Below are 24,652 nucleotides of genomic sequence, written 5' to 3' on the forward strand. Positions count from 1 at the left end.
AGAGACAGGACTAAGACCTTCAAGAACAGTGCTGACCACTCCAGCCAGATCAACTTCAGGCACCATGGCACAGGTGAAATCACTGGTACTGAGCAAGTCCTCAGCACCGAGCAAATCCTTGACACTGAGCAAGTGCTCAGCTCCATCTACTGTCTGCTCAAGAGAATGAACCTCTCCCTTGGCACTGATTCATCCGCCAGTGCTGATGATGCTCCTCCCCTGCATCCAGGAGTTCAGATACTCCAAGGACCTGCTTGTATCTGATCTGCCTGAGTCACCACTACTCAGACACAACCTCCCTCTGCTTCTGTCCTCTTCTCTGGAATTTCAGCATTGCTCTCTTTCCCCTCTGAGGACAGCACTGCCCTTTCCCAGCAAGGAAGAGGAGGAGGAGTACTCCGTCCCACCTTCATACTCGGGACAGGCAAAAAAGGCATCCTCTACATGTACTCACTATTCACAACCAGACCAGGGCCCTGGTATGGACTGCCATGGATGCAACCCCAGGTGCCACTCCCTCCATATTGGCCATACTGGGATTCTTGGGACATGTATAGAGCATAGTTTGGGAAGCCTCCCATAGAGCAAAGCCGAAGGCCTACAAGTTTGCCATCTCCATTGGTCTCTTGACCACCAGAGACTGAGCCGCTCTCCATAGCAGATGAGGAAGAAGAACTGGAAGAGGAAGTTCTACTGCCACTCCATTTCTTCACTTTTTCCCCTGATAAGGCTATCATGCCTCTACTCCCTATGTCAGCTGACAACTTTAATTGTGGAGTTACGCCCATTGTATGGGAACACTTGGAGAGAGCACAGGAGATCCAACGAACCCATTATAACGACCAAGCGAAGCTTCGATGGTTCCAACCAGCGGATTGGGTGATGGTACTGGTGCCCACAGCAGAAAGTAAACTGTTGGCCCAGTGGCAGGGACCCTACGAAATAATCAAAGCCTTGGGAGAGGTGAACTATAAGGTGCGGCAGCCAGGCCGCCGGAAATCGGAGCAAATTTACCACATCAATCTTCTAAAACCTTGGCACGATCGAGAGGCATGCTTAGTCATGCAGGAGACCCTTCCACAGGAGGATAACTTACACGAGCAAGTGAGGATATCATCTGACTTGATGCCGATCCAAAAGATCGAGGCAGCCGACATGATTAATCGCAACAGAGATGTGTTCTCTACAAAACTAGGGCGGACAACTGAGACCTATCACCATATCCGCATGATCCCTGGAGCCAAGGTAACATTGAGACCCTACCGAATCCCAGCAGCCAAAAGAGAGGAAATCAAGGCCGAAGTAAAGAAAATGTTAGAATTAGGGGTTATTGAAGAATCTTAGTCAGTGGTCCAGTCCAATTGTTCTAGTGCCTAAACCTGACGGTACCATGAGATTCTGTAATGACTTTCGCCGACTGAATGAAATATCCCAGTTTGATGCATACCCCATACCATGCATCGACGAACTGGTTGACCGACTGGGTAGTGCCCGATTCTTGACTACACTGGATCTGACAAAAGGGTACTGGCAGATTCCCCTGACCAAAGAAGCTAAAGAAAAGACAGCGTTCTCCACCCCGGATGGGCTATTCCAATACACTGTCCTCCCTTTTGGGCTACATGGGGCTCCAGCCACCTTCCAGCGCCTCATGGATAAGCTGCTGCGCCCCTATACTAGTTATACAACTGCATACCTAGATGATGTTGTCATCCATACGCCAGACTGGGGAACCCACTTGGAAAAAGTTGAGCACACCTTAAGGTGGGCTGGCCTCACTGCTAATCCCGCTAAATGCGCCATAGGGCTAGCAGAGGCTAGGTACCTGGGATATATTGTGGGAAGGGGCATAGTGAAGCCCCAAACGAATAAGCTAGAGGCAATTCAAAACTGGCCGCGGCCGACCCAAAAGAAATAGGTCCGTGCGTTCCTAGGCATGGTAGGCTACTACCGACAGTTTATTCCCCACTTCGCCACTAGGGCAAGTCCCCTAACGGACCTGGTGAGGACCCAAAGTCCAGACATGGTAAAGTGGACCGACGCAGCAGAGGGGGCATTTACAGACCTTTGGACGGCCTTCTGTAATGACCCCCTACTCATAGCCCCAGACTTTAACAGGGAATTTATTTTACAGGCGCGTCTGAGGTGGGGTTGGGAGCCGTTCTGATGCAAATGGTGGGAGAAGAGGAACACCCGATCCTCTACCTAAGCAGAAAGCTTCTCCCAAGAGAACAGAAATATGCAGTAGTCGAGAGAGAATGCCTTGCTGTCAAATGGGCTAGGGAGACACTGCGTTATTACCTCTTAGGCCGGCGATTTACTCTTGTGACGGACCATGCACCCCTCCAGTGGATGCAGCGGAATAAGGAAAAGAATGCAAGGGTCACCAGGTGGTTCTTATCCCTCCAACCATTCCAGTTCCGTATACGGCACTGGGCTGGATGCCACCATGGTAACGCTGATGGTCTGTCACGAGCATACTGCCTGGCGTCCCAAGTTACCCAACTCTATGGTGTTGAGCAGAGAGGGAGGATATGTGACCAGGCAAGGCCAGATGGCTATAGAAAAGTAGTGGAAGATAGATATATTAGCTCCAGGCTAAACAAATCCCTGGTACCAGGTTAAGTGAAATGGAAGCTGCTCCAGGTCAATTAAGACAGCTGGGACCAATTAAGAACTATCCAGAAGGCTGAGAGAATGCTATGTTGATTGGGACACCTGAAGCCAATCAGGGGCTGGCTGAAACTAGTTAAAAGCCTCCCAGTCAGTCAGGTGGGTGTGCATGTCAGGAGCTGTGGGAAAAAGTTGCACTGTTGGAGAGGCTGAGTAGTTCGCACCATATCAGGCACAAGGAAGGAGGCCCTGAGGTAAGGGTGAAGTGGAGCTTGAGGAAGTGAGGGCTGCTGTGGGGGAAGTAGCCCAGGGAATTGTACATGTCATGTTTCTAAAAGGTCAGCTACCATAGCTGATACTATTAGGGTCCCTGGGCTGGAGCCCGGAGTAGAGGGTGGGCCTAGGCTTTCCCCTCACCCACCTTTGCCCCCTGTTTAATCACTGAGACTGGAAGATGACAGAGACAGTTCAAGGAAGGATAACGTCTCCTCACCTCCCTCGCTGGCTTATGATGAAAATGGCTCAGTAGTCTGTGACCCTTGTCTCTAGAGAAAGAAGGGTTACGTTGAGGGTCACAGTGAGCCTCTGAGGCTAGCGAAATCCACCAGCAAACGCGGGACCCACGGAGGCAAGGACAGAGCTTTGTCACAATATATATATAAAATATTATATAATATTTATGGTGGTACTTTGGCAAGAAGATCAGGTTTCTTTGTGAATTTAAGTAGAATCTGTGGTATCTTTTCTTTCTTTGAATGGATCCATAATGCTGTGTATGAAATAATTCTCTTTGTACTACTAGTACGTATTTAAAGAAATTTTAACTTAAGATCTTAGCTTTAAATGCTTATTATCAAAACTAATACAACTTTATGGATGTTTTCAGGTATGTCTGCAGCCTTGTATACTATGGCCTAACATTCAATGCCGGTGAATTAGGAGGAAATCTATATCTAAATGTAGCTCTTTATGGCCTTATAGAAGTTCCTGCATTTCCTCTCTGCATGTTTTTTATTGAGAAATCCTGGTAAGAATAGTAACTTTATAGTTTTATGTCTATATTATAAGGCTAGAATCATATATATAAGATAGGGAAAAGCTTATTTTAGCTTCTTTTTTTTTCCTAATGGTAAGATACTATGTACTTCTGAAACTGTTTTTTCCTGAAAAGTTCTCTGTAAGCTTGAAAGTTTGTCTCTTTCACCAGCAGAAGTTGGCCCAATAAAAGATGTTACCTTGTCCTCTTTGTCTTTCTCTTGGGAGGCAGCTAACTGTAGGGCCTCCTGTACTTAAGGTAGGAATGTGTTCAGCATTTCCCACCCCTCTCTTTTTGGTGTCACCTAACTTTGTCCTATTAGGTAGAATTTTTCAATGTTTAGTGTCAGCCTAAGTATGAACTTTTTTTATTTTTGGAAAAATCTGAGTAAAATAATTGTCAGTATGGATAGAGGAGTACTTGTGGCACCTTAGAGACTAACAAATTTATTTGAGTCTCTAAGGTGCCACAAGTACTCCTTTTCTTTTTGCGAATACAGACGAACACGGTTGCTACTCTGAAACCTGTCAGTATGGATAGAATACTTTTTTTATATATCTTACTCTTGAGGAAATTCTGTGCCAAAAATTAAAAATTCTGGACACAATATTTTAAAATTTTGCAAATGTTATCAATATATAAATATGGAGGCTCCAGCATGGCATTGAGGAGCACAGGCCACTGACTGCATGGAGGTGGGAGATCAGCTTGCAGCCCCCTTACTCCCAGGCAGGGACTCAGTGGTGAGGCTGTACCCAACCCTGACACAGCACAAGGGCTAGGCCTGTCCCAGAAACACCCCAGGCCCTGCCATTCTGTGCTAGGCACAGCAGGTATGGGCAGCAGGCTCAGCCCAGCAGAATCTAACTGTAGAGGGGCTTAGAGAGACAAAAAAATTTGTCAGGGACATTAATTCTGTACACGCGCAGTGGCGCAGAATTCCCACAGGATTAGAAATTTTGCACCCAAATAACTAAACAAATTGAAGTAGCAAAAACTTTGAACTTAGCTTGTTTTTATCAAGCATTAAAAAATGAAGCCAGTTATGAAGAAAAACTGGTTCAGTATTTTTAAAGTCATAATCACTTAGTCCATAATTTTTCATATTTCTCTCTGTTTTTGGAGGCCCTCAGTTACAAAAATTTTTGTCAGTGCCAAAAGCTAAGCATTAGCTCTAGAAATCCAAAGCTATGTAAAACTGCAGTCCCACTGCCATTCAGGGAACTTGGTGTGAAGTCCTGGCCCTATTTACATCAGTGGCAAACTCTACTAACTTCATTGGGGCCAGGAATTCACATATAAACTCACTGAGCTTGTATTGCCAAGCTAACATGATCACGGACTTCAATTTAAACTGCATAACATACATTCATGGGATATAAGCAGTTTAGTCCCTGTGCAGTTTGTTGAAAATATATTCATCTGTATTTGAGAACTTTTTTTTTATTCATTATTATGAGGGCATAATGATGTATGTAGTTATAAAAGTTTAAAAGGTATTATCTGTAACAAGCCAGATAGCCTGAAGTTTGGTATTAGCCTTAATCTATAACGTATTAAGAAATTCTTACATTTTGTTTCAAAAGGGTGAAAAGGATCATTTTAATGCAAATATTCAACATTGATTGTAAAGAATCCAGAATTCTGCTGTTAAGAGAAATCTGTAGATATAGCTAACATATTTTACAGTGTAAACTGAGTAACAGGCACATTCACTATTCTAGGAATATATTTAACTTTTCAGTTGAACTATCGGTGATTTTCTAACTTACTGACTGAGAATCAAATTTATTTGTAATCCTTTGCAAGTAAATATCAATTGTATATAATATAGTACTGCAAATATGACTGTTGGCTGGTGCTTCTCAGTCACGTCCACTTCACTTTTATTTTGGGTAAACAGGTGTGGAAATAGCCTTTGTGGAGTCATATGTATTCTTGTCAAAATTTAAATATAAAATGAATTGTATACTTTTTACTTTATAGTACAACAAAAACTATGTAAAAGAGTATTAATATCAAGCACTCGGGTTAGAAAGGCCAGAATGAAGGTTGCCTATCCAGCCTTAATTCAGTCCCCTTGTGTGTATGCATTAGTATATAATCTCTTAATTACTCGATCATGTATTATATTTTCCACAGGATCCCAGCCTCATTCTTGGTACAGAATGGATTGTGCTCACAGAATGAATCAAGGCTGTGTAGTGAAGGAGGCTGCTGTTTGTAGGACACCCTCGCTCATTTGTTGCAGAAGATGACGGTTTTCATGAACAATGAATTCACTAAAACTTTTTTGAAAAAAATGAAACATTTTGCTAGAAAGCAGTCTCTGAGAATACTAATGCATCGTAATTAAAAAAGTATATAATTATATAACTGAAACCGCTGTCTGAAACATGGTACAATATGTCTATAATTATTATTATTACAGCCCTGGGCTTTTCACAGACAAATACAAAAAGGCAAATTTTCTGTCTTGGTGAGATTAGATTTTAACCTTATCTAACCATGTACTCTTTTTCCTCTTAGGTCTGGAAGACGTAAAACTACAACTTTTTTCCTGATATTTGCAGGGTTTACATGTATGTTTACCATGTTTTTACCAGAAAATTCTGGTGAGTATGTACTGTTGTCTAAGTAAACTTGAGCTAGTCTATCTACAGATAACTGTTTTACAATTAAACTCAACTAATCTGTTAGGAAATAGTAAGGACCTAGTAAAGACTGGTTTCGGAGTAGCAGCCGTGTTAGTCTGTATTCGCAAAAAGAAAAGGAGTACTTGTGGCACCTTAGAGACTAACAAAGTCTAACTAGAGACTAACTAATTAGAGACTAACTGACGCAGGGAAGAAAGGTAAGCAGCAGGATACGGACCCTGGACTTCAGGAAAGCAGACTTTGACTCCCTCAGGGAACAGATGGCCAGGATCCCCTGGGGGACTAACATGAAAGGGAAGGGAGTCCAGGAGAGCTGGCTGTATTTCAAGGAATCCCTGTTGAGGTTACAGGGACAAACCATCCCGATGAGTCGAAAGAATAGTAAATATGGCAGGCGACCAGCTTGGCTTAATGGTGAAATCTTAGCGGATCTTAAACATAAAAAAGAAGCTTACAAGAAGTGGAAGGTTGGACATATGACCAGGGAAGAGTATAAAAATATTGCTCGGGCATGTAGGAAAGATATCAGGAGGGCCAAATCGCACCTGGAGCTGCAGCTAGCAAGAGATGTCAAGAGTAACAAGAAGGGTTTCTTCAGGTATGTTGGCAACAAGAAGAAAGCCAAGGAAAGTGTGGGCCCCTTACTGAATGAGGGAGGCAAGCTAGTGACAGAGGATGTGGAAAAAGCTAATGTACTCAATGCTTTTTTTGCCTCTGTTTTCACTAACAAGGTCAGCTCCCAGACTGCTGTGCTGGGCATCACAAAATGGGGAAGAGATGGCCAGCCCTCTGTAGAGATAGAGGTGGTTAGGGACTATTTAGAAAAGCTGGACGTGCACAAGTCCATGGGGCCGGACGAATTGCATCCGAGAGTGCTGAGGGAATTGGCGGCTGTGATTGCAGAGCCCTTGGCCATTATCTTTGAAAACTCGTGGCGAACGGGGGAAGTCCCGGATGACTGGAAAAAGGCTAATGTAGTGCCCATCTTTAAAAAAGGGAAGAAGGAGGATCCTGGGAACTACAGGCCGGTCAGCCTCACCTCAGTCCCTGGAAAAATCATGGAGCAGGTCCTCAAAGAATCAATCCTGAAGCACTTAGAGGAGAGGAAAGTGATCAGGAACAGTCAGCATGGATTCACCAAGGGAAGGTCATGCCTGACTAATCTAATCGCCTTTTATGATGAGATTACTGGTTCTGTGGATGAAGGGAAAGCAGTGGATGTATTGTTTCTTGACTTTAGCAAAGCTTTTGACACGGTCTCCCACAGCATTCTTGTCAGCAAGTTAAGGAAGTATGGGCTGGATGAATGCACTATAAGGTGGGTAGAAAGCTGGCTAGATTGTCGGGCTCAACGGGTAGTGATCAATGGCTCCATGTCTAGTTGGCAGCCGGTGTCAAGTGGAGTGCCCCAGGGGTCGGTCCTGGGGCCCGTTTTGTTCAATATCTTCATAAATGATCTGGAGGATGGTGTGGATTGCACTCTCAGCAAATTTGCGGATGATACTAAACTGGGAGGAGTGGTAGATACGCTGGAGGGGAGGGATAGGATACAGAAGGACCTAGACAAATTGGAAGATTGGGCCAAAAGAAATCTAATGAGGTTCAATAAGGATAAGTGCAGGGTCCTGCACTTAGGATGGAAGAATCCAATGCATCGCTACAGACTAGGGACCGAATGGCTCGGCAGCAGTTCTGCGGAAAAGGACCTAGGGGTGACAGTGGACGAGAAGCTGGATATGAGTCAGCAGTGTGCCCTTGTTGCCAAGAAGGCCAATGGCATTTTGGGATGTATAAGTAGGGGCATAGCGAGCAGATCGAGGGACGTGATCGTTCCCCTCTATTCGACACTGGTGAGGCCTCATCTGGAGTACTGTGTCCAGTTTTGGGCCCCACACTACAAGAAGGATGTGGATAAATTGGAAAGAGTACAGCGAAGGGCAACAAAAATGATTAGGGGTCTAGAGCACATGACTTATGAGGAGAGGCTGAGGGAGCTGGGATTGTTTAGTCTGCAGAAGAGAAGAATGAGGGGGGATTTGATAGCTGCTTTCAACTACCTGAAAGGGGGTTTCAAAGAGGATGGCTCTAGACTGTTCTCAATGGTAGCAGATGACAGAACGAGGAGTAATGGTCTCAAGTTGCAATGGGGGAGGTTTAGATTGGATATTAGGAAAAACTTTTTCACTAAGAGGGTGGTGAAACACTGGAATGTGTTACCTAGGGAGGTGGTAGAATCTCTTTCCTTAGAGGTTTTTAAGGTCAGGCTTGACAAAGCCCTGGCTAGGATGATTTAACTGGGACTTGGTCCTGCTTTGAGCAGGGGGTTGGACTAGATGACCTTCTGGGGTCCCTTCCAACCCTGATATTCTATGATTCTATGATTCTATGAAATTTATTATTTATATAGATGCATTCATCACATCCGATGAAGTGAGCTGTAGCTCACGAAAGCTTATGCTCAAATAAATTTGTTAGTCTCTAAGGTGCCACAAGTACTCCTTTTCTTTTTTCTAGTAAAGACCTGTATATTTTGGAGATGTTTTGATTGCATTAGAACTGGACATGGTACAAACTATTGAATAAAGTTGTGACAAACAGTATTTGCACAATTACAGTAGTTTTTAAAAAATCCTACCAGATTCATTGTAGAACCTTGAGCTATCTACTCATATGTAAATTTTATTTTACTTAATGTTACAAAATAGTAGTGTTACTATTGAGATACAGTTCGGCAGAGTTTCTCAACCTTTCCAGACAACTGTACCCCTTTCAGGAGCCTGATTTGTCTTGCATACCCCCAAGTTACATCTCATTTAAAAAATACTTGCTTACAAAATCAGACATAAAAATATAGAAGTGTCACAGCAAGTTATTACTGAAAAATTGCTTAGTTTCTTCTTTTACCATATAATTGTAAAATAAATCAGTTGGAATATAAATATTGTACTTTCATTTCAGTGTATAGAATATAGAGCAATATAAACAAGTCATTGTCTGTATGAATTTTTAGTTTGTACTGAATGGAAAATAATATAAGAATGGAAACTAGAAAGATATTGTAGTTTTAAGTTCTGCAAACATATGAATATTAGTGCAACACGATTGTGTCCAGTTTGCATAACTGTATTTGGTATGTCATTTGCCTAGGAGTTGACCTTGATATGTGGGTATGTCAATTTGCCTGCTGATGTTACCCAGTGTACTGAAAAAGATATTGGAGTGCCTGAAATCCCTCTTTAAGGCATTCTAGGGATTCCTAAAAAGAAAAGGAGTACTTGTGGCACCTTAGAGACTAACAAATTTATTTGAGCATAAGCTGTCATGAGCTACAGCTCAGGGATTCCTGTAAGTCTAGCCCAAGGCCAGACTAGAGTACTGCAAAGGGTAAATTCTCAAAGTGTAAGCCTGAGCTAGCCACAGCTTTTGAGCTCCAGGACTCAGTGCTAACGCCTCCCATGCTGCTGTAGATCCTTCCCCTGACTAAGACCAGATAGGCAGTTGTCATCAAAGTGCTGAACTCAGTCGTAATTAAAACTAAGCCTGCTTCTTTTTCTCGCTATTGGCAATTGCTATGTTGTTGCTGCATGTATCAATATTGCCTGTTTTTTCTTTTGGGACATTCTTCCCGGTTCTTACTGTTTAGGAGTAAGAATCATGATGGATAGGATATTTAGAGAAGAAAGAATTACTTATGTGTAAGTCTTGTTCTCTGGAGATACCATTATGAAGGGATTCTCATTCAGCAATCATAACTCCCCTCAGAGTTTGAGGGTTAGTCCCTTTTTAAGATGCCTCAGAATTTGCACTTAGTTTTTGTGTTTTGGGGGTGGGACTTATTTTGAGTCCTAATTAACCATTTTGAATTGGATGACCATCCTGGGAGTTTCACATCCGATGAAGTGAGCTGTAGCTCACGAAAGCTTATGCTCTAATAAATTTGTTAGTCTCTAAGGTGCCACAAGTACTCCTTTTGTTTTTGTGAAACCAAAGGAACTGACTGGAATGTTCAAAGGGAAGCATTTATATCCAGCATACATCAGCCAGTAGGGGACTTGACTCTCTCTCTGTCTACAACTGCAAGCCTCAAGGGTCAAAATTCTTTAAGTGCTGAGGTAGTTCTTCCAGGCTTGTGATAATGACCTAAGGCTTAGGAATGGAAATCTTTTTGGAATTATATGTTCAGAGAAACAAAAGTACAAGTAAGCATTTTTTCCCCTTTTTAATGTAGAACTTTTCTCAATGGGATAGCCTCATGAGATACACATCTCATTTGCGTGAGTGCTTGAGGAGGATAAGATATACTATATTACCATAACACACTTCAATACAATGGTAATAGAATGTAAGATCACTCAGTCTGAATTATTAAACTGCATTGAGCATTTGCAACCTCCATTTATATTATACTGGTGAGCAAGTGAAGGATCAAACATTTATTAAAACCATATAACATTGGTGTCAGTTTCAGTGCAACAGGTAGCTTATTCTGCTAATGTGGGGCTGCAGCCCCAAATATCAGCTTTCCATAGACACTGAATTCTAACCACTTTTTAAAATAGACTGATTTAAGAAAAAGTTATATTTATGTTTGGCATGCAGGCGGAAATAAATAGTAGCTTCTGCTATTTTATGTGATGGACTGACTTTCATTTCATTTCAATCACTTTCAATCCAAACTAATTTTTTACTTTTTCTGATGATTTTTTAAAAACAGCATGTAGGTCTGTTCATCCATGTGTCAGAGCAAGAGTAAAAATAAAAAAAAAAAAAATCTTCTTTAAAGATAGTGCACCAGCACAGAGTAATGATTGCTAAAGCACTGCTGAATTTCATAAAACCTACTCCGTTTGGAGTTTTGATGTTGTGGGTGGCTGATAAAGTTACTATGTATGTGTCAGTTTCTAGCCTGGTCTGAGTAAAGTTGGTTCTTGGGCCCAGAATGATTGTAGTCAGTTAAACCATTCAGCTCCCAGCATCATACAGTCTGATTCAGTTCCCAGCATGAAGTGAGGATTGTTCCCTCTCTAATCTGACCCTGTAGTTATTAGAACAAAGCAATTTTTATTAGCCTGAGTCTGCGTTCCTTGAAGTATTTAACAAAAAAAATCTTGATTTTTATTATAGTGAATTTAAAATTATAATTAGGTACTAAACACATGCACTGCATGTCCTCATCTATCAGAAACTTGATTTCTAGATAGCTCAGCTTGTTTATCAACCAAAATAGATCCAAATAATTTCACATGTGGAATAAGACAAATTACAACTTTTCAGCCATTAAAGATGTCTATTGGTCAATTTAAAAACTTATTTTTTAAATTAAAACAAAATTAGAACTTTCTTATAGTTCCCACTCCACTCCTTCTTCCCGTTCTTTTAGGATTAAGACATTTCTTTTAGGATTAAGACATTCATTCATAAGAACTCTGAGTTGGAAGATGGGGCAAACTAAGTGATAATTTTATTTGATTTCAAAAATAATTCTAAGAGGTAGGAGCAGCTTCCTCCATTTTCATCTCTTGTAATGGACTCTGGTGAACAAAGGTAGCAAGTTCCAACCAGGAGAAAATTATTTACTCAGATTTGCGTGGTAGTACACAACATGCATGTTCTTTTAACTTGTACAGCTCTTCCATTGATGTCAATGGTCCATTGAAGTTGAAAGTTATTTTGTGTATCTGGGAGGGAAATTTTTTTTAAAAGCAATTCATACTGAATTAATCATATCCTGGGACTTTTTTCTTAGTGTTTGACTGTGAGTGCCAGACAGAGTTTTAATCTTTGTAATAGGGACTTTGAGAGCTACACTTTCCTGCATGGATAGTTCTTCTAAAGTAAAATGTAAACATATATTTGCATTCTTCAAGATGGAAAGTGCCACTGAATGAAACTTTGCCTACTGAAGTAGAAGAGCAAAACATTAATGTGTATGATGATATTCTATGTGCAACATTTTTGATGCCATTATCATAAAAGCATAGTCATGGTGACCATTCCCTATTCCAGGTGCTCCAGTAGCTTTTTAAATCAACTTCATTTATGAGCAATCTCTGGTCATCTCTGACACACACAAAATGGCAAAGATCAACCAACTGGTGATTATACAAAAAAAAAATAACTGAATGGCAAATATTTGAGCTTGATAAGAAACTTGGAACTTTCTTATTTTCTAACATCATTTTCACAAAATTCTGCCCAAAATAGTAGCACAAAATTACCCATTTTCAGAAATATTTGAAGAACTTCCCTTTGGATATATTCTTCCAGACAGATTTAAATTCACAAGGCCGCCACTAGATGCTTCAGGTGAAGAAATAAAGGAAGAACTGAAAGGTTTCACGTTGACACTTGATGTGAAGTTGCTGGTTGAAAATTAGAATTGCCTCACTGATAGCTACCAACATCCATTCAGGAGAAAATGTGTTTAATGCTGTTGATTCTACTTCTGGAAAAAAGGCCAAGGAATGTTGTGTCAGAGTTGCTAACAATGCCATCCAGGAATGCAAAGGGGAATATGGCAAGTGAATCTTTTGCCTCAGCAATAACATGATAACATCTCGGGTATAGTAATCCTAAATGTCTAATGTATTGCTGTTCAGCACATCATTTAAGCCTCACTGAAAAAGCAGTAATAATTGAAGTTCTAAAATGCACTGCAGCCACCATCAGATTCATGATTTGTTGATTGAAAAAAGAAAATTGATGCCCCAGTTTCTCAGTTACACTCAGTGTAACTATCAGGAAGACTGGGTTTCTGCATTTGCATCCAGCTATTAGATCTATGTTGAAATTTGCATTGAGCACATAGAGGATTTTTTAAAATAATCTTTGTATCCACTTTACATTACAAAGGTTTCTGCAAGAAGACATGAAACTTGGAAAAGCAATTGAAGGAAGTTTCAGAGTTCCAGTGTATATGCTGATGAGACTAGTCATGGATTCATAGATACTAAGGTCAGAAGGGACCATTCTGATCATCTAGTCGACCTCCTGCACAGCGCAGGCCATAGAATCTCACCCACCCACTCCTACGAAAAACCTCACCTATGGCTGAGCTATTGAAGTCCTCAAATCATGGTTTAAAGACTTCAAGGAGCAGAGAAGCCTCCCTCAAGTCACCCATGCCCCATGCTACAGAGGAAGGCGAAAAACCTCCAGGGCCTCTCCAATCTGCCCTGGAGGAAAATTCCTTCCCGACCCCAAATATGGCGATCAGCTAAACCCTGAGCATATGGGCAAGATTCACCAGCCAGATACTACAGAAAATTCTTTCCTGGGTAACTCAGATCCCATCCATCTAATATCCCATCTCAGGGGATTAGTCCTATTTACCCTGAATATTTAAAGATCTGGATACAATTAACTTAGGCTTGAATAGAGACTGGGAATGGATGAGTCATTACACAAAGTAAAACTATTTCCCCATGGTATTTCTCCCCCCCACCCCACCCCCCACTGTTCCTCTGATATTCTTGTTAACTGCTGGAATTAGCCTACCTGCTTGTCACCATGGAAGGTTTTCCTCCTTTCCCCCCCCTGCTGTGGGTGATGGCTTATCTTAAGTGATCACTCTCCTTGCAGTGTTTATGATAAACCCATTGTTTCATGTTCTCTGTGTGTGTGTATATAAATCTCTCCTCTGTTTTTTCCACCAAATGCATCCGATGAAGTGAGCTGTAGCTCACGAAAGCTTATGCTCTAATAAATTTGTTAGTCTCTAAGGTGCCACAAGTACTCCTTTTCTTTTTACTTACCAAAATCCCATTATCCCATCATACCATCTCCTCCATAAACTTATCAAGTAGAATCTTAAAACCAGATAGATCTTTTGCCCGCACTGCTTCCCTTGGAAGGCTATTCCAAAACTTCACTCCTCTGATGGTTAAAAACCTTCGTCTAATTTCAAGTCTAAACTTCCTGGTGGCCAGTTTATACCCATTTGTTCTTGTGTCCACATTGGTGCTGAGGTTAAATAATTCCTCTCCCTCTCCTGTATTTATCCCTCTGATATATTTATAGAGAGCAATCATATCTCCCCTCAACCTTCTTTTAGTTAGGCTAAACAAGCCAAGCTCCTTAAGTCTCCTTTCATAAGACAAGTTTTCCATTCCTCGGATCATCCTAGTAGCCCTTCTCTGTACCTGCTCCAGTTTGAATTCATCCTTTTTAAACATGGGAGACCAGAACTGCACACAGTATTCTAGGTGAGGTCTCACTAGTATTTCAGTTCAAGTAGAAATCTGGCTTGATCCAGTTAAAAAGAATTGGAATCATACAAGGACAAAATAAACAATTGAGAAACAATCTTTTCCAATACTTAGCCAATATGACTTGATCCAAATAAGTTGAACCCAGAACTGGAGAAGAATCTGAAATACAGTTCTTGGAACATAATTCTGACTTTCTTCCTTTTTTTCTAGCAAGTAAAATTGAAGATCCAGATTTCTACTCAAAACATCTTTTTACAAATGAGTTTGTGTCATAGTTTGTTTTATCAAAATGGTGGAAGTAAAATCATGTTAACAGGAGAGTTAAACTTAGTTCTTTCAGATTTGAAAAGATCTGCACTCTTCTCCAGTCAATGTAGCATCAATTGAGTGTGTGTTTAGTGAAAGGCAAATAAAGTGTTAAGTGTGTCATTATCTAAGGAAAAATACAAGGGAGTTGTAGGCCTATCTAATTAGTAGATTAGGGTATCAATTACAATATTCTTGGTTTTACTTACAGAATTTCAAGCTTTTCCTTTTAGAAAATGTATGCCTTTTGATTGAATAGGCTTATGAATTCAGTCACATAGTACATGATTTTGTATTTGTATTGTCATAATATATTCATGTTTTTATTTCATTTTTACTTTAAAAAGTCCCACCTTTTCTTGTGTGTGTATGTATGTGTGTGTGTGTCTCTCTCTCCCTCCCTCTCTCCCTCCCTCTCTTTCTTTCTGTGTGTGTGTGTGTGGGCGGGGGGGTCATTATTATTGCTTGTAACCTTGGGTTTCCCAAAAAGCATTGGGGGAGACTTCTTGGTAAGAAATATACATCTTAGTCACATGACAGAATATATGTTTTCTCTGGAGGCAAGGATTTTAGTTGTCAGAAAGACATCTGTCAGTGTGATGAAGTCCTGTATATGTGGTGCAGTAGCATCATAAATTTGAGTATATCAGCTAGGGCATCAATTTATGATCCCACAGGGAATGCACGAGGTCAGACAACAAATGTATAAAAATATTACTATGCAAAACCCATTTACAAGTGGTTTAAAATAATTTTTTAAAAAAGGTCTACACTTAATTAGTGAACTGTAGGGGTTTTTTTTTTTATTTTTTTTTCAGGAAAGAGGTCTTTAATTCCTTCCTATCCCAGTTCAGGAGGATATTTGGTAAGTGACAGGACAGATAGCTTTTACGCTGGACGAACAAACTTCAGTAGCAAAGTGTAAATGCAATACTTGTGTTTAAGTCTCTTGAAAAAGACCATGTTTTCAACTTAGTACAAAAAACCCCAGAAAAGTGTATATATTTCTTTAAAGTCACATTTATTTATTTTCTCTCTTCCAAAGGGTTATTCTTCAGTCCAACCCTGTTAGCCTTGTGTGGAAAATTGACCGTCAGTGCTGCCTTCAATATAGTGTATATTTATACTTCTGAACTCTACCCAACAGTAGTGAGGTAATTGAAAATTTAGATCTGAATAATTTTTGACATAGGAAATGTAACTTCTGGCTAATGATTTGTTTAAATTTGTATTACTGAATTAATTGTTAATCTTGGCTCAAATGAAAACATTTAGATTCATAGACTTTAAGGCCAGATGGGACCATCATGCTCATCTAGTCCAGTTGTTCTCAAACTGTGGGTGTGGACCCCAAAGTGAGTAGAGACCCCATTTTAATGGGGTCACTAGGGCTGGCTTAGACTTGCTGGGGCCTGAGGCTGAAGCTGAACCCCACTGCCTGGGACTGAAGCCCTTGGATTTCAGCTTTGCCCCCCACCCTGCCTGGGGCAGTGGGGTTCAGGGTTTGGCTTTGGCTCCCACACTTGGGGTGGTGGGGCTCAGATAGGCTCAGGTTTCACTCCCTGCTCCTGGGGTCGTGTAGTAATTTGTGTTGTTAGATGGGAGTCGCAGTGCAATGAAGTTTGAGTCTGATCTAGTCTGACCTACACATTGCAGGCCACAGAATCTCGCCCCACCCACTCCTGTAAAAGGCCCATAACCTCTGGCTGAATTACTGAAGTCCTCAAATCATGATTTAAAAACTTTAAGTTACAGAGAACCCACAATTTAGATGAGTTTAAACCTGCAAATGATCCATGCCCCATGCTGCAGCAGAAGGCAAAAAATCCCAGGATGTCTGCCAATGTAACCTGATGGTAAATTTTTTCCTGACCTCAAATATGGTGATCAGTTAGACCATGAGCATGTGGGCAAGATCCAGCAGCCAGGTAGCTGGGAAAGAATTCTCTGTAGTAACTCGGAACCCTCTGCAACTAGTGTCCCCCATTACTGGTTGTTGGAGATATTTGCTAATAGTTGTCACAGATCAACTACATGCCATTGTATCAGTTTCATCGTACTATACCCTCCATAAACTTATCAAGCTCATCCTTGAAGCCAGTTAGATTTTTTTTTTTGCCCCCACTACTCCGCTTGGAAGGCTCTTCTACAATTTCACTCCTCTTATGGAAGTCTAATTTCAAGCCTAAACTAACTAATGGTCAGTTTATATCTATTTGTTCTTGTGTTAGCATTGGCCCTGAACTTAAATAACTCCTCCTCTTCCCTGGTATTATCTATCTGATGTATTTATAGAGAACAATCATATCTCCCCTCAGCCTTCTTTTAGTTAGGCTAAAGAGTCTGAAACAGTTGATATAGCATGTATGTAAATGTAAACAATTTTCACACAAAAGGAGTTACTAGTGGCTGGGTTATTTTCATTTCTGTTTGTTAATTTTTTAGTAAAATAACATGAGTTCACACTTATCAAGGCAACTGATAATAAAATTTATTACTTGAATATACTTTTTATGTCAGACACATGTTCTACACCAAGGGTCCTCAACGCGGTGCCCTCAGGACACCCCGCCACCAAAATGCCGCCTAGAAACGTTTCCGTTTCTCAGCGGCATTTCAGCGGCGATGCTTCTTGGTGTCAGTATTTCAGCGGCAGGGTGTCGGGCACCCACCACAGTCTTCTGGCAATATGCTATTCCCACAAAAAAGGATGGGGACTGCTGTTCTACGCCATTTGATGGGTTGAGGACTTCATTCCACATAGCTTTTGAACTGGCAACTTTCACAAAAACTAAATGTACTTTAAAAATGTGAAAAATAAAAATCGTTCCTTAATTAAATATAACCCTAGGTATATATTTCCTATTTCCATCACAAATTTCTACTCCATGACTTCTCCCTTGTCTTGCTGTTATACAAAATACCATAATTGACATGATGGAAGAACATTTTAACTTAATTCTTCAGTATGGCACATACAATAAAAAGCTGAGTTCTTATAACACTGCTGTATAATTAAAGTCCCTTATGTAGTAATTATGTGATGTCTTTTGAAAAAAAGTTACTTATTTATACCTTCATGTTGTTTAATTAAGTATTGTTAACAAATAATTTATATAGAGCCTTAGCAACCACACATTGTTTTACAGAAGTATAATATGCAAACAAATGAACTGAAAACCCCATCATATATTACATAGTTTTTTGTCAATCTATTGTGAATTATCACACCTGTTATCAAGAGTAAGTTAACAGCCAAGTTACAGAAGTGAAGTACACAATACCCTTCCTGTTTTTCCCCTCTTTCCCATGCCGCCAAAATATTATCATCTATATGGGAGTAGTGCCCCAAAAATGCTGGTCAGAATTTGGGCCCTGTTGTGCTTGCCACTGTGTAAACAAACATAAAGGAAGATATGAGTCCTTCTCCAGAAAGCTTACAGTCAGAAAGGACAATAAAACAATAAGTAAGGAGAAAAGAGGTGAGGGGCAACCACATATAAGCAAAGTCATCAGGAATATGGTAGGCACACTGCTTGTTAGTTCCTTTTCTTTTTCCTTTTATTCATTTTTCTTTATTAGGGGGTAGGGAGAAATAGCAGTAGGAGATGAGTAAATAGTAAGAAAGGGGGTAGGGATGCTGAGTGAAATAGGGAAGGGAGGAGCAGCAGACAAGGAGAGTGAGGCTGTTAGTGGAAGGAATGGTTTCAGAGTAGCAGCCGTGTTAGTCTGTATTCGCAAAAAAGAAAAGGAGGACTTGTGGCACCTTAGAGACTAACAAATTTATTTGAGCATAAGCTTTCGTGAGCTATAGCTCACTTCATCGCATGCATTCAGTGGAAAATACAGTGGGGAGATTTATATACATAGAGGAAGGAACGTGAGAGAGAGGGGTTGGAAGAGGTTGGGCCAAACACCAGATAATAATGTTCAGAGTTCAAATAGTAAAAATCAGTTTGATTTCATTAGCTGTAGAGGTCAGGAGAACATGGTAGTTAAAATCCCTTTGGCTGAGCCTCTGCCTGCTCTGCTGTCATTGCTGTTCCAAGCTGTATTGCTTTCGAATTCCCTGCAGCTCATTGGAGCTGGCTGCACACCCAGGAGATGCTGTTCTGCTTTGAAATACATGAATCTACGGCTCTAGGGTACAGTCAATGGGAGCAAATTCCATAGGCTGAGGCCCTCCATTAAGGAAAACCCACTGATGCTCCTGGAGAGTTATAAGCTAGGAATTACAGCAGAAGCATCCCAGCTAATAGTAAGTGTGTTAACATTGAGTTGAGGGTGGTCATAGGAGAGCCAGAACTTTTAAAAATGGTCACCAACACCTTGAACTGCACTTAGCACTAAAGGTTCATAGTAATTCTCATCTTATAAGATATCACAATTGAAGGAGATCTGCACACTCTGACTCTTCAGGATTTTGCAGTTTCTGTCATAGACCATGGGAGGAGCTTTACATGAAACAAATCCCTGTGTTTGAAAACCTGGGCCAAGTTTTAGGTTTATAACTAACTTAACTAAAAACTAGTTGAATTTGGGTTTTGTTACAAAACTTTTGTGTATTTTTAATGTTTGCCTCCTCATCCTGTACTTATCATTCTCTGAGTCTGAATTGTGCAAGTTAAGCCTGGAGTGATAAGTTTTAATTTCTTGGCTTTTGTTTGTTTCACAGTGATCACATGGTTTAAATGTTTTATTTCATAAGTCATATTGCTGCTATTGCCAGATATGCAACAGCTCATGTTTACTGAGAATTATACCAATACTCAATTGTAATTGAAATAAGCCCTTTGTGATGGGGGCGGGGGGAAGTGCGGAGAAGAGTTAATCAGGTACAGCTCTGTCCCCCTGGAGAATCTGTACACTTATTTCTAGAACAGAAATAACCAAATGTTATATTTAGAGAGGTGGAGTGTAGTGGTGGGGAGAGGAAGAGTACCATTTTTCTAAACTATCTTCATTCTTCAAATTTGATTACGTTTAATAAAACAGTATGCTATTGCATCGCACGTTCTATACTAAAACTGTTTTCACTTACAGGTTAGTGATTATGTCACTAACATGAATATGTTTATATATTCTTGATATTTTAATCAGTTTCAAATATTTTCATTATTTTATTGAAGAAAAATGTCACACTAGTACTTCAATTTTTGTGCCAGATGGTTAATTTGAAAACAAAACGTTAGCACCACCTCGTGGTATTATGAACTTTTGCAGACATCTTCAGTATTCCTTTCCCCATTTTATATTGAAGTGTAACTATGCTGTATGTTAAATTAAATATTTTGTTCAAAAGCAAAAATTTAAAAACATAGAGGAAACCAGAGATGTCATAATATAATCCATTTCTTCAATTTTATTACTAGTAAAATACATGCAGGTTTTAAGTTCAGTTAACACCTATTTAGTGCCAAAGACTCCCAACATCCAGAAAATATGGAAAGAAAACAAAAATGCATTGTCTGCTGGTCCAGAGACTAATCCTAACAGAAACAATGGCAGAAAATGACTAAGTCTAGGAATATAGTTTACTAGAACCAACACAAATCTACAGTACCCACTAAGAACACATGTTTCTTCTTCAAATAATTGTTCATTATTATTGGGTGCACAAGCACCCCAGCCATATGCAAGATGATTCTTTTGGCCAGAAGTGTCTGTTGCAGCCACACCCCAACCCTAGATTTTTCTCCACCTCCCCACTCCCAGGTCATAAAGTGTAGAGGCAGGCCCAATTGTCACTTAGATCCTTCTTATCACCTGTGAACCCTTGCAGTGTCCGTGAGCTTCTCTGTGACTCTGTTACAGTTTGTGTTACTGTAACTTTTAGTTTGATTCTTGGCTTTATAAAAAATTAAAGTTTGTACTAGTTCATACTAATTTTTCATAGATAGGTATTAATAGGTTTGATTATAAAAACATTTTGACAGAACATTTTCTGAGGGAGAATACAGCTTGGTCAAAATTGAAACTCTGAAGTTTTATTTTCAGAGAAATTTTAAGTAAAATGAAAAAAAAATCAATTTTTGTTTAGAAATTACTTTGTTTTTCTTTTTTGTATTATAAATTAGAAGATAATATATAATAATAAAAGGTCAAAGCCAAAACAAATCAGTTCTGCTGAAACAAAATGTTTCAATCCAAAACAGTTTTTTCTGGAATTTTCCTTCAGAGAATTTTGAATAATTTGGGTTTTGTTCAGATTTGAAATTAAGCCTGTATTTCAAAATCTCAAAGTAGTTCATGAAACAGAAGTTATTTGAGTGATTGCACAGATGCATTCCATTCTTGGTGTTTGTGCACTCAGCTTACACTTATTGGAAATTTTTCCCTTAATGAAACCTGTTGGGGTGGCTCAAGTTCAAGCTGTCATGCCCCTCTGGGCACCAATATAAAGGGTCCAGCTGCCTTCAAGCCCCTTGAGTTTCTTCTTACCACCCAGCCTTGCCTTTGCAAGGATTCTCAATAGGCTCTTTCTAGATTTTATTGTAAATGGTTTTATAGTATTATTAAAGTTATTAGTTAGTTATTAGTGTAGTTAGATTAAGTGTTACCATACCTGATGATTTCATCCAATACCAGGTACAGAGGGATGCCTCAGTCACTGGACTTCAAGCCCCTGTGTTACCTGTAGTAAGCTGCTGCCTGCGAGCATCCAATACCTAGGCTGCTTGAAGTGTTTGGAAGAAGTTTGTATTTGGCATCACTGCCAGATCTGCAGAGATTTTAAGCCTCACACAAACAAGGGCCATGAAGAGAGACTAAAGTTTTTACTTATGGAGGCGGGCTTGCGACCTCTGTCAGAGCCAGGTCAGTTGGACTCTGCACTGAGTGCTTTGGCTTCAGTGAGGAATGCATCTCCTGCTTGCCTGAGTCCTGACACTGTTCACCCTCTCCATTGCCTAAGAAGAGGCATAAGGCCTCCAAGTAGCCTGCTGAGAGTAGATCTCTGGGACTGAAATCTGCTAGAGGTGCAATTAAGAGTAGAGTGCTGCCAAAGTCCAAGCACATCTCTTCTCTGACAATGCAGAAACAGGGACCATTGACTCCAGGACTGAGGCAGGTATTGTTGAGTCTGGAGCCTGAGGGAGCACCTTCCACATCTGCAGCACCACACTGTACTGACACCATCTTGGCACCGATTACGCTGGAGACGTTTGTGGCTGCCAGAGATCTCTTGAGCTTCTCAATACTGATATTGCCAATGGTACAGGAGTCTGTGCTCTCGGTACCGGCAGACCTGGGAGCTGCAACAATATCACTGCAGGACTCTGTGCCAGGTCAGCCCTGATTGCCTCATATGGCTCATCCTTCAGTACTGTCAAAGGGGAAGCCTGCAACACTTGCTACATTGTTTCCTTTTCCAGCTCAGCACCAGTCACTGGCACCGTCAGTCAACGGAAGGAGAGTTATCCTGCTCTGATTCAGAGGTTGAATCCTACATTTCCCAACCTCACAGCTGTTCTCACTACTCCCCACTGAGGCATTACTTACCCCGCCATGGATCCTTCAGACGGAGCACTATCAAGTGGATGGCCAGGAGGTCATTGGGGTCCTAAACCTGTCCACTGGCCTTTTTGTAATCTGTGGCATTCCCCTTCCCGGTTTCCAGACCATATTCGAGGCATTCCTTTTCAGTGGCCTCGGAGAGGCATACAGCACCTATTCAACAGAGAACACCAGTTCCTGAGCCTGGCAACAAGCCCAGTACTAAGCACCAAGAGCTGGCTCAGGTGGACCCCGCTGGACAAGTGATTGAGGAAGAGCAGTCCCAACCTGCGCTGGGCTCCTCTTAATCCTCTCCTAATGAGGTAGCCTCCTCAGGAGGCATTTCACGTCCCCCAGATGACTATATGGCACACCAAGAGTTGTTAAAGAGGGTGACGTTGAACCTGGTCATCCAGGTGGAGTAAGTGAAAGAATTCTTACACCCTCACAACATATTTTGGCCACAGAAGGTCCTTCCAGAGTGGTCTTGCCTCTCAATGGGGAATTATGGATCCCATTAAGACACTCTGGCAGATCTTCGTCTCTTTCCCCCACCTCAAAAGGACCACGTGCAAATGCTATGTGCCAGCACAGGGATCTGAGGTTCTCCTTTTCTCATCTCCCCCACCCCCTGGCTCGCTGGTGGTATCCGTGGCCAATGAGAGGGAATGATGGGCATCAAAACGTGACCCCCAAATCAAGATGCAAAAAATTAGATCTCTTTAGTAAGAAATTTTATTTTACTGGGGTGGGGGGGGTGTTGCAATTTAGAATTGCCAACCAGCATGTTCTCTTGGGCTGATATGATTTTAATGTCTGTGACTCTATGCCCAAGTTTAGAGACCTGCTCCCAGAAGAAGCTAGCAGGAGTTCTTCTCATTAGTGGACGAGGGGAAATCTGTGTTGAAGAGCTTCATTGCAAGGTGTACTGCATGCAGTGGACTTGATGACCAGGTCCCTGGTTTCTTCAGTGGCCATGTGCAGGAGCGCCTGGTTGCAGGTCCAACAAACTTTACTGCACCAGTCCTTTGAAGGGTCTTTGCTCTTTTCAGATCAAGCAGTCTCTTAAGCTCAGTGGCTTGAAGCATTTGAGGACAACCTTAAAGTCCCTGTGATTGTATACTCCAGCACCTTCCAGGAAGCACTTCTACCTGCAGCAGACCATAGACAGTGGGTATAATAGGTCAGTGCAGGCTAAGCCTTCCCTGGCACAGCTGTGGCTGTTGGATGCTGGTTGCGGAGTTTGTCAGAAAGTTTTTGCTTGTTATTATGCACCATGCATGTTCTGGGGCAGCTGAGGAGGCTGCATGTGCTACTTAGCTTCCTGGGTTCATCAGTAATCTCCCTGAACTCCAGGAGATTACTGATGAACCCAGGAAGCTAAATAACACATACTGTCTCCTCAGCTGCCCTGGAAGCTGCATGACACATATAAAAAGCTCAGGTTCTTCAGAAGAGACATAAGTTTTTCCTGCTGCGTGGCTTGGGGTCTCGGGAGAGGAGGTGTGGTGTGGCTAGCAGGGCTCCAACCGGCCCGGGGCTCCTCCGGCCATAGGAAGGCAGAGGGGGTGCTCAGGGCTCCAGCCACAGGGGCACGCCTTGGGGCTTCTCGGGGCGGGGGGTGTTTGGGACTTCAGCCACTGTGGGGGAGCATTGGATAGAGGTGTTGGGGCTGGGAGGGCTAGACTGATATTCTTCCCTTGACTTAGGAGACACTTACTTTCATGTGGCAATATTTTAAGGTTACAGAAGTTTCTCAGGTCACAGTGAAGCACTCACATTACCAATCCACTGTGCTCCTTTTAGCCTGTTGGCAGCTTCTCAAGTTTTCACAAAACATATGTCTTTGGTAGCCGCATTCCTGTGGAGACTAGAGCATGTCTACACTAGAAACGTAGGTCGTCTTACAATCACTGCAGTAATTACTGCTGTGAGCTCCATGCCTCGAGTCTGGGTGGCTCCTGGACTCCAGTGGAGCCGGCAGGCTCTGAGCGGAGACCTGGGAGCATGTGGGCAGTTGCCCGGCTGTGGCAGAGAGCGGGGAGCTGAGAGCCTGGCCTGGGGGAGAAGGCGGGGGGGGGGTAGCTATCTGAGGTGATGCAAAGATCCTCCTGGCTCCAGTCATCAGGAGAATACCTAGCGAGGTCCAAACCACCATAGCAGGTCTTCTGTTTGAGGGCCACAGTCTCTTCAAGTCAAAAATTGATAAAGCCCTTCATTCATTAAAGGACTTTAGAGCTACTTTTGCATTCTCACTGGGCTTGTATACTCTATCCAAGGAGAAAGCAAGCCAGACCTAAAACTTCCTTCAGATAGTATGGTGGACAGTGACCTCA

The 24,652-nt window shown here is 41.5% G+C and overlaps 1 protein-coding gene across 7 annotated transcripts in view; it reads left to right on the forward strand.

The window, feature by feature from the left end:
* The window catches only part of LOC119859462 (solute carrier family 22 member 15-like), a 73,340-nt gene that overhangs the window by 33,432 nt on the left and 15,256 nt on the right, over positions 1–24,652 (forward strand). For all 7 annotated transcript variants that reach the window (XM_038411629.2, XM_043518819.1, XM_038411628.2 and 4 more), the window contains 3 exons: positions 3,500–3,640; positions 6,179–6,264; positions 15,868–15,976. In XM_038411629.2, the coding sequence (XP_038267557.1) occupies positions 3,500–3,640; positions 6,179–6,264; positions 15,868–15,976 (336 nt within the window). The remainder of the gene's footprint in view (positions 1–3,499; positions 3,641–6,178; positions 6,265–15,867; positions 15,977–24,652) is intronic.

Source organism: Dermochelys coriacea, chromosome 7, assembly GCF_009764565.3.
Source record: "Dermochelys coriacea isolate rDerCor1 chromosome 7, rDerCor1.pri.v4, whole genome shotgun sequence".
NCBI lineage: Eukaryota > Metazoa > Chordata > Testudines > Dermochelyidae > Dermochelys > Dermochelys coriacea.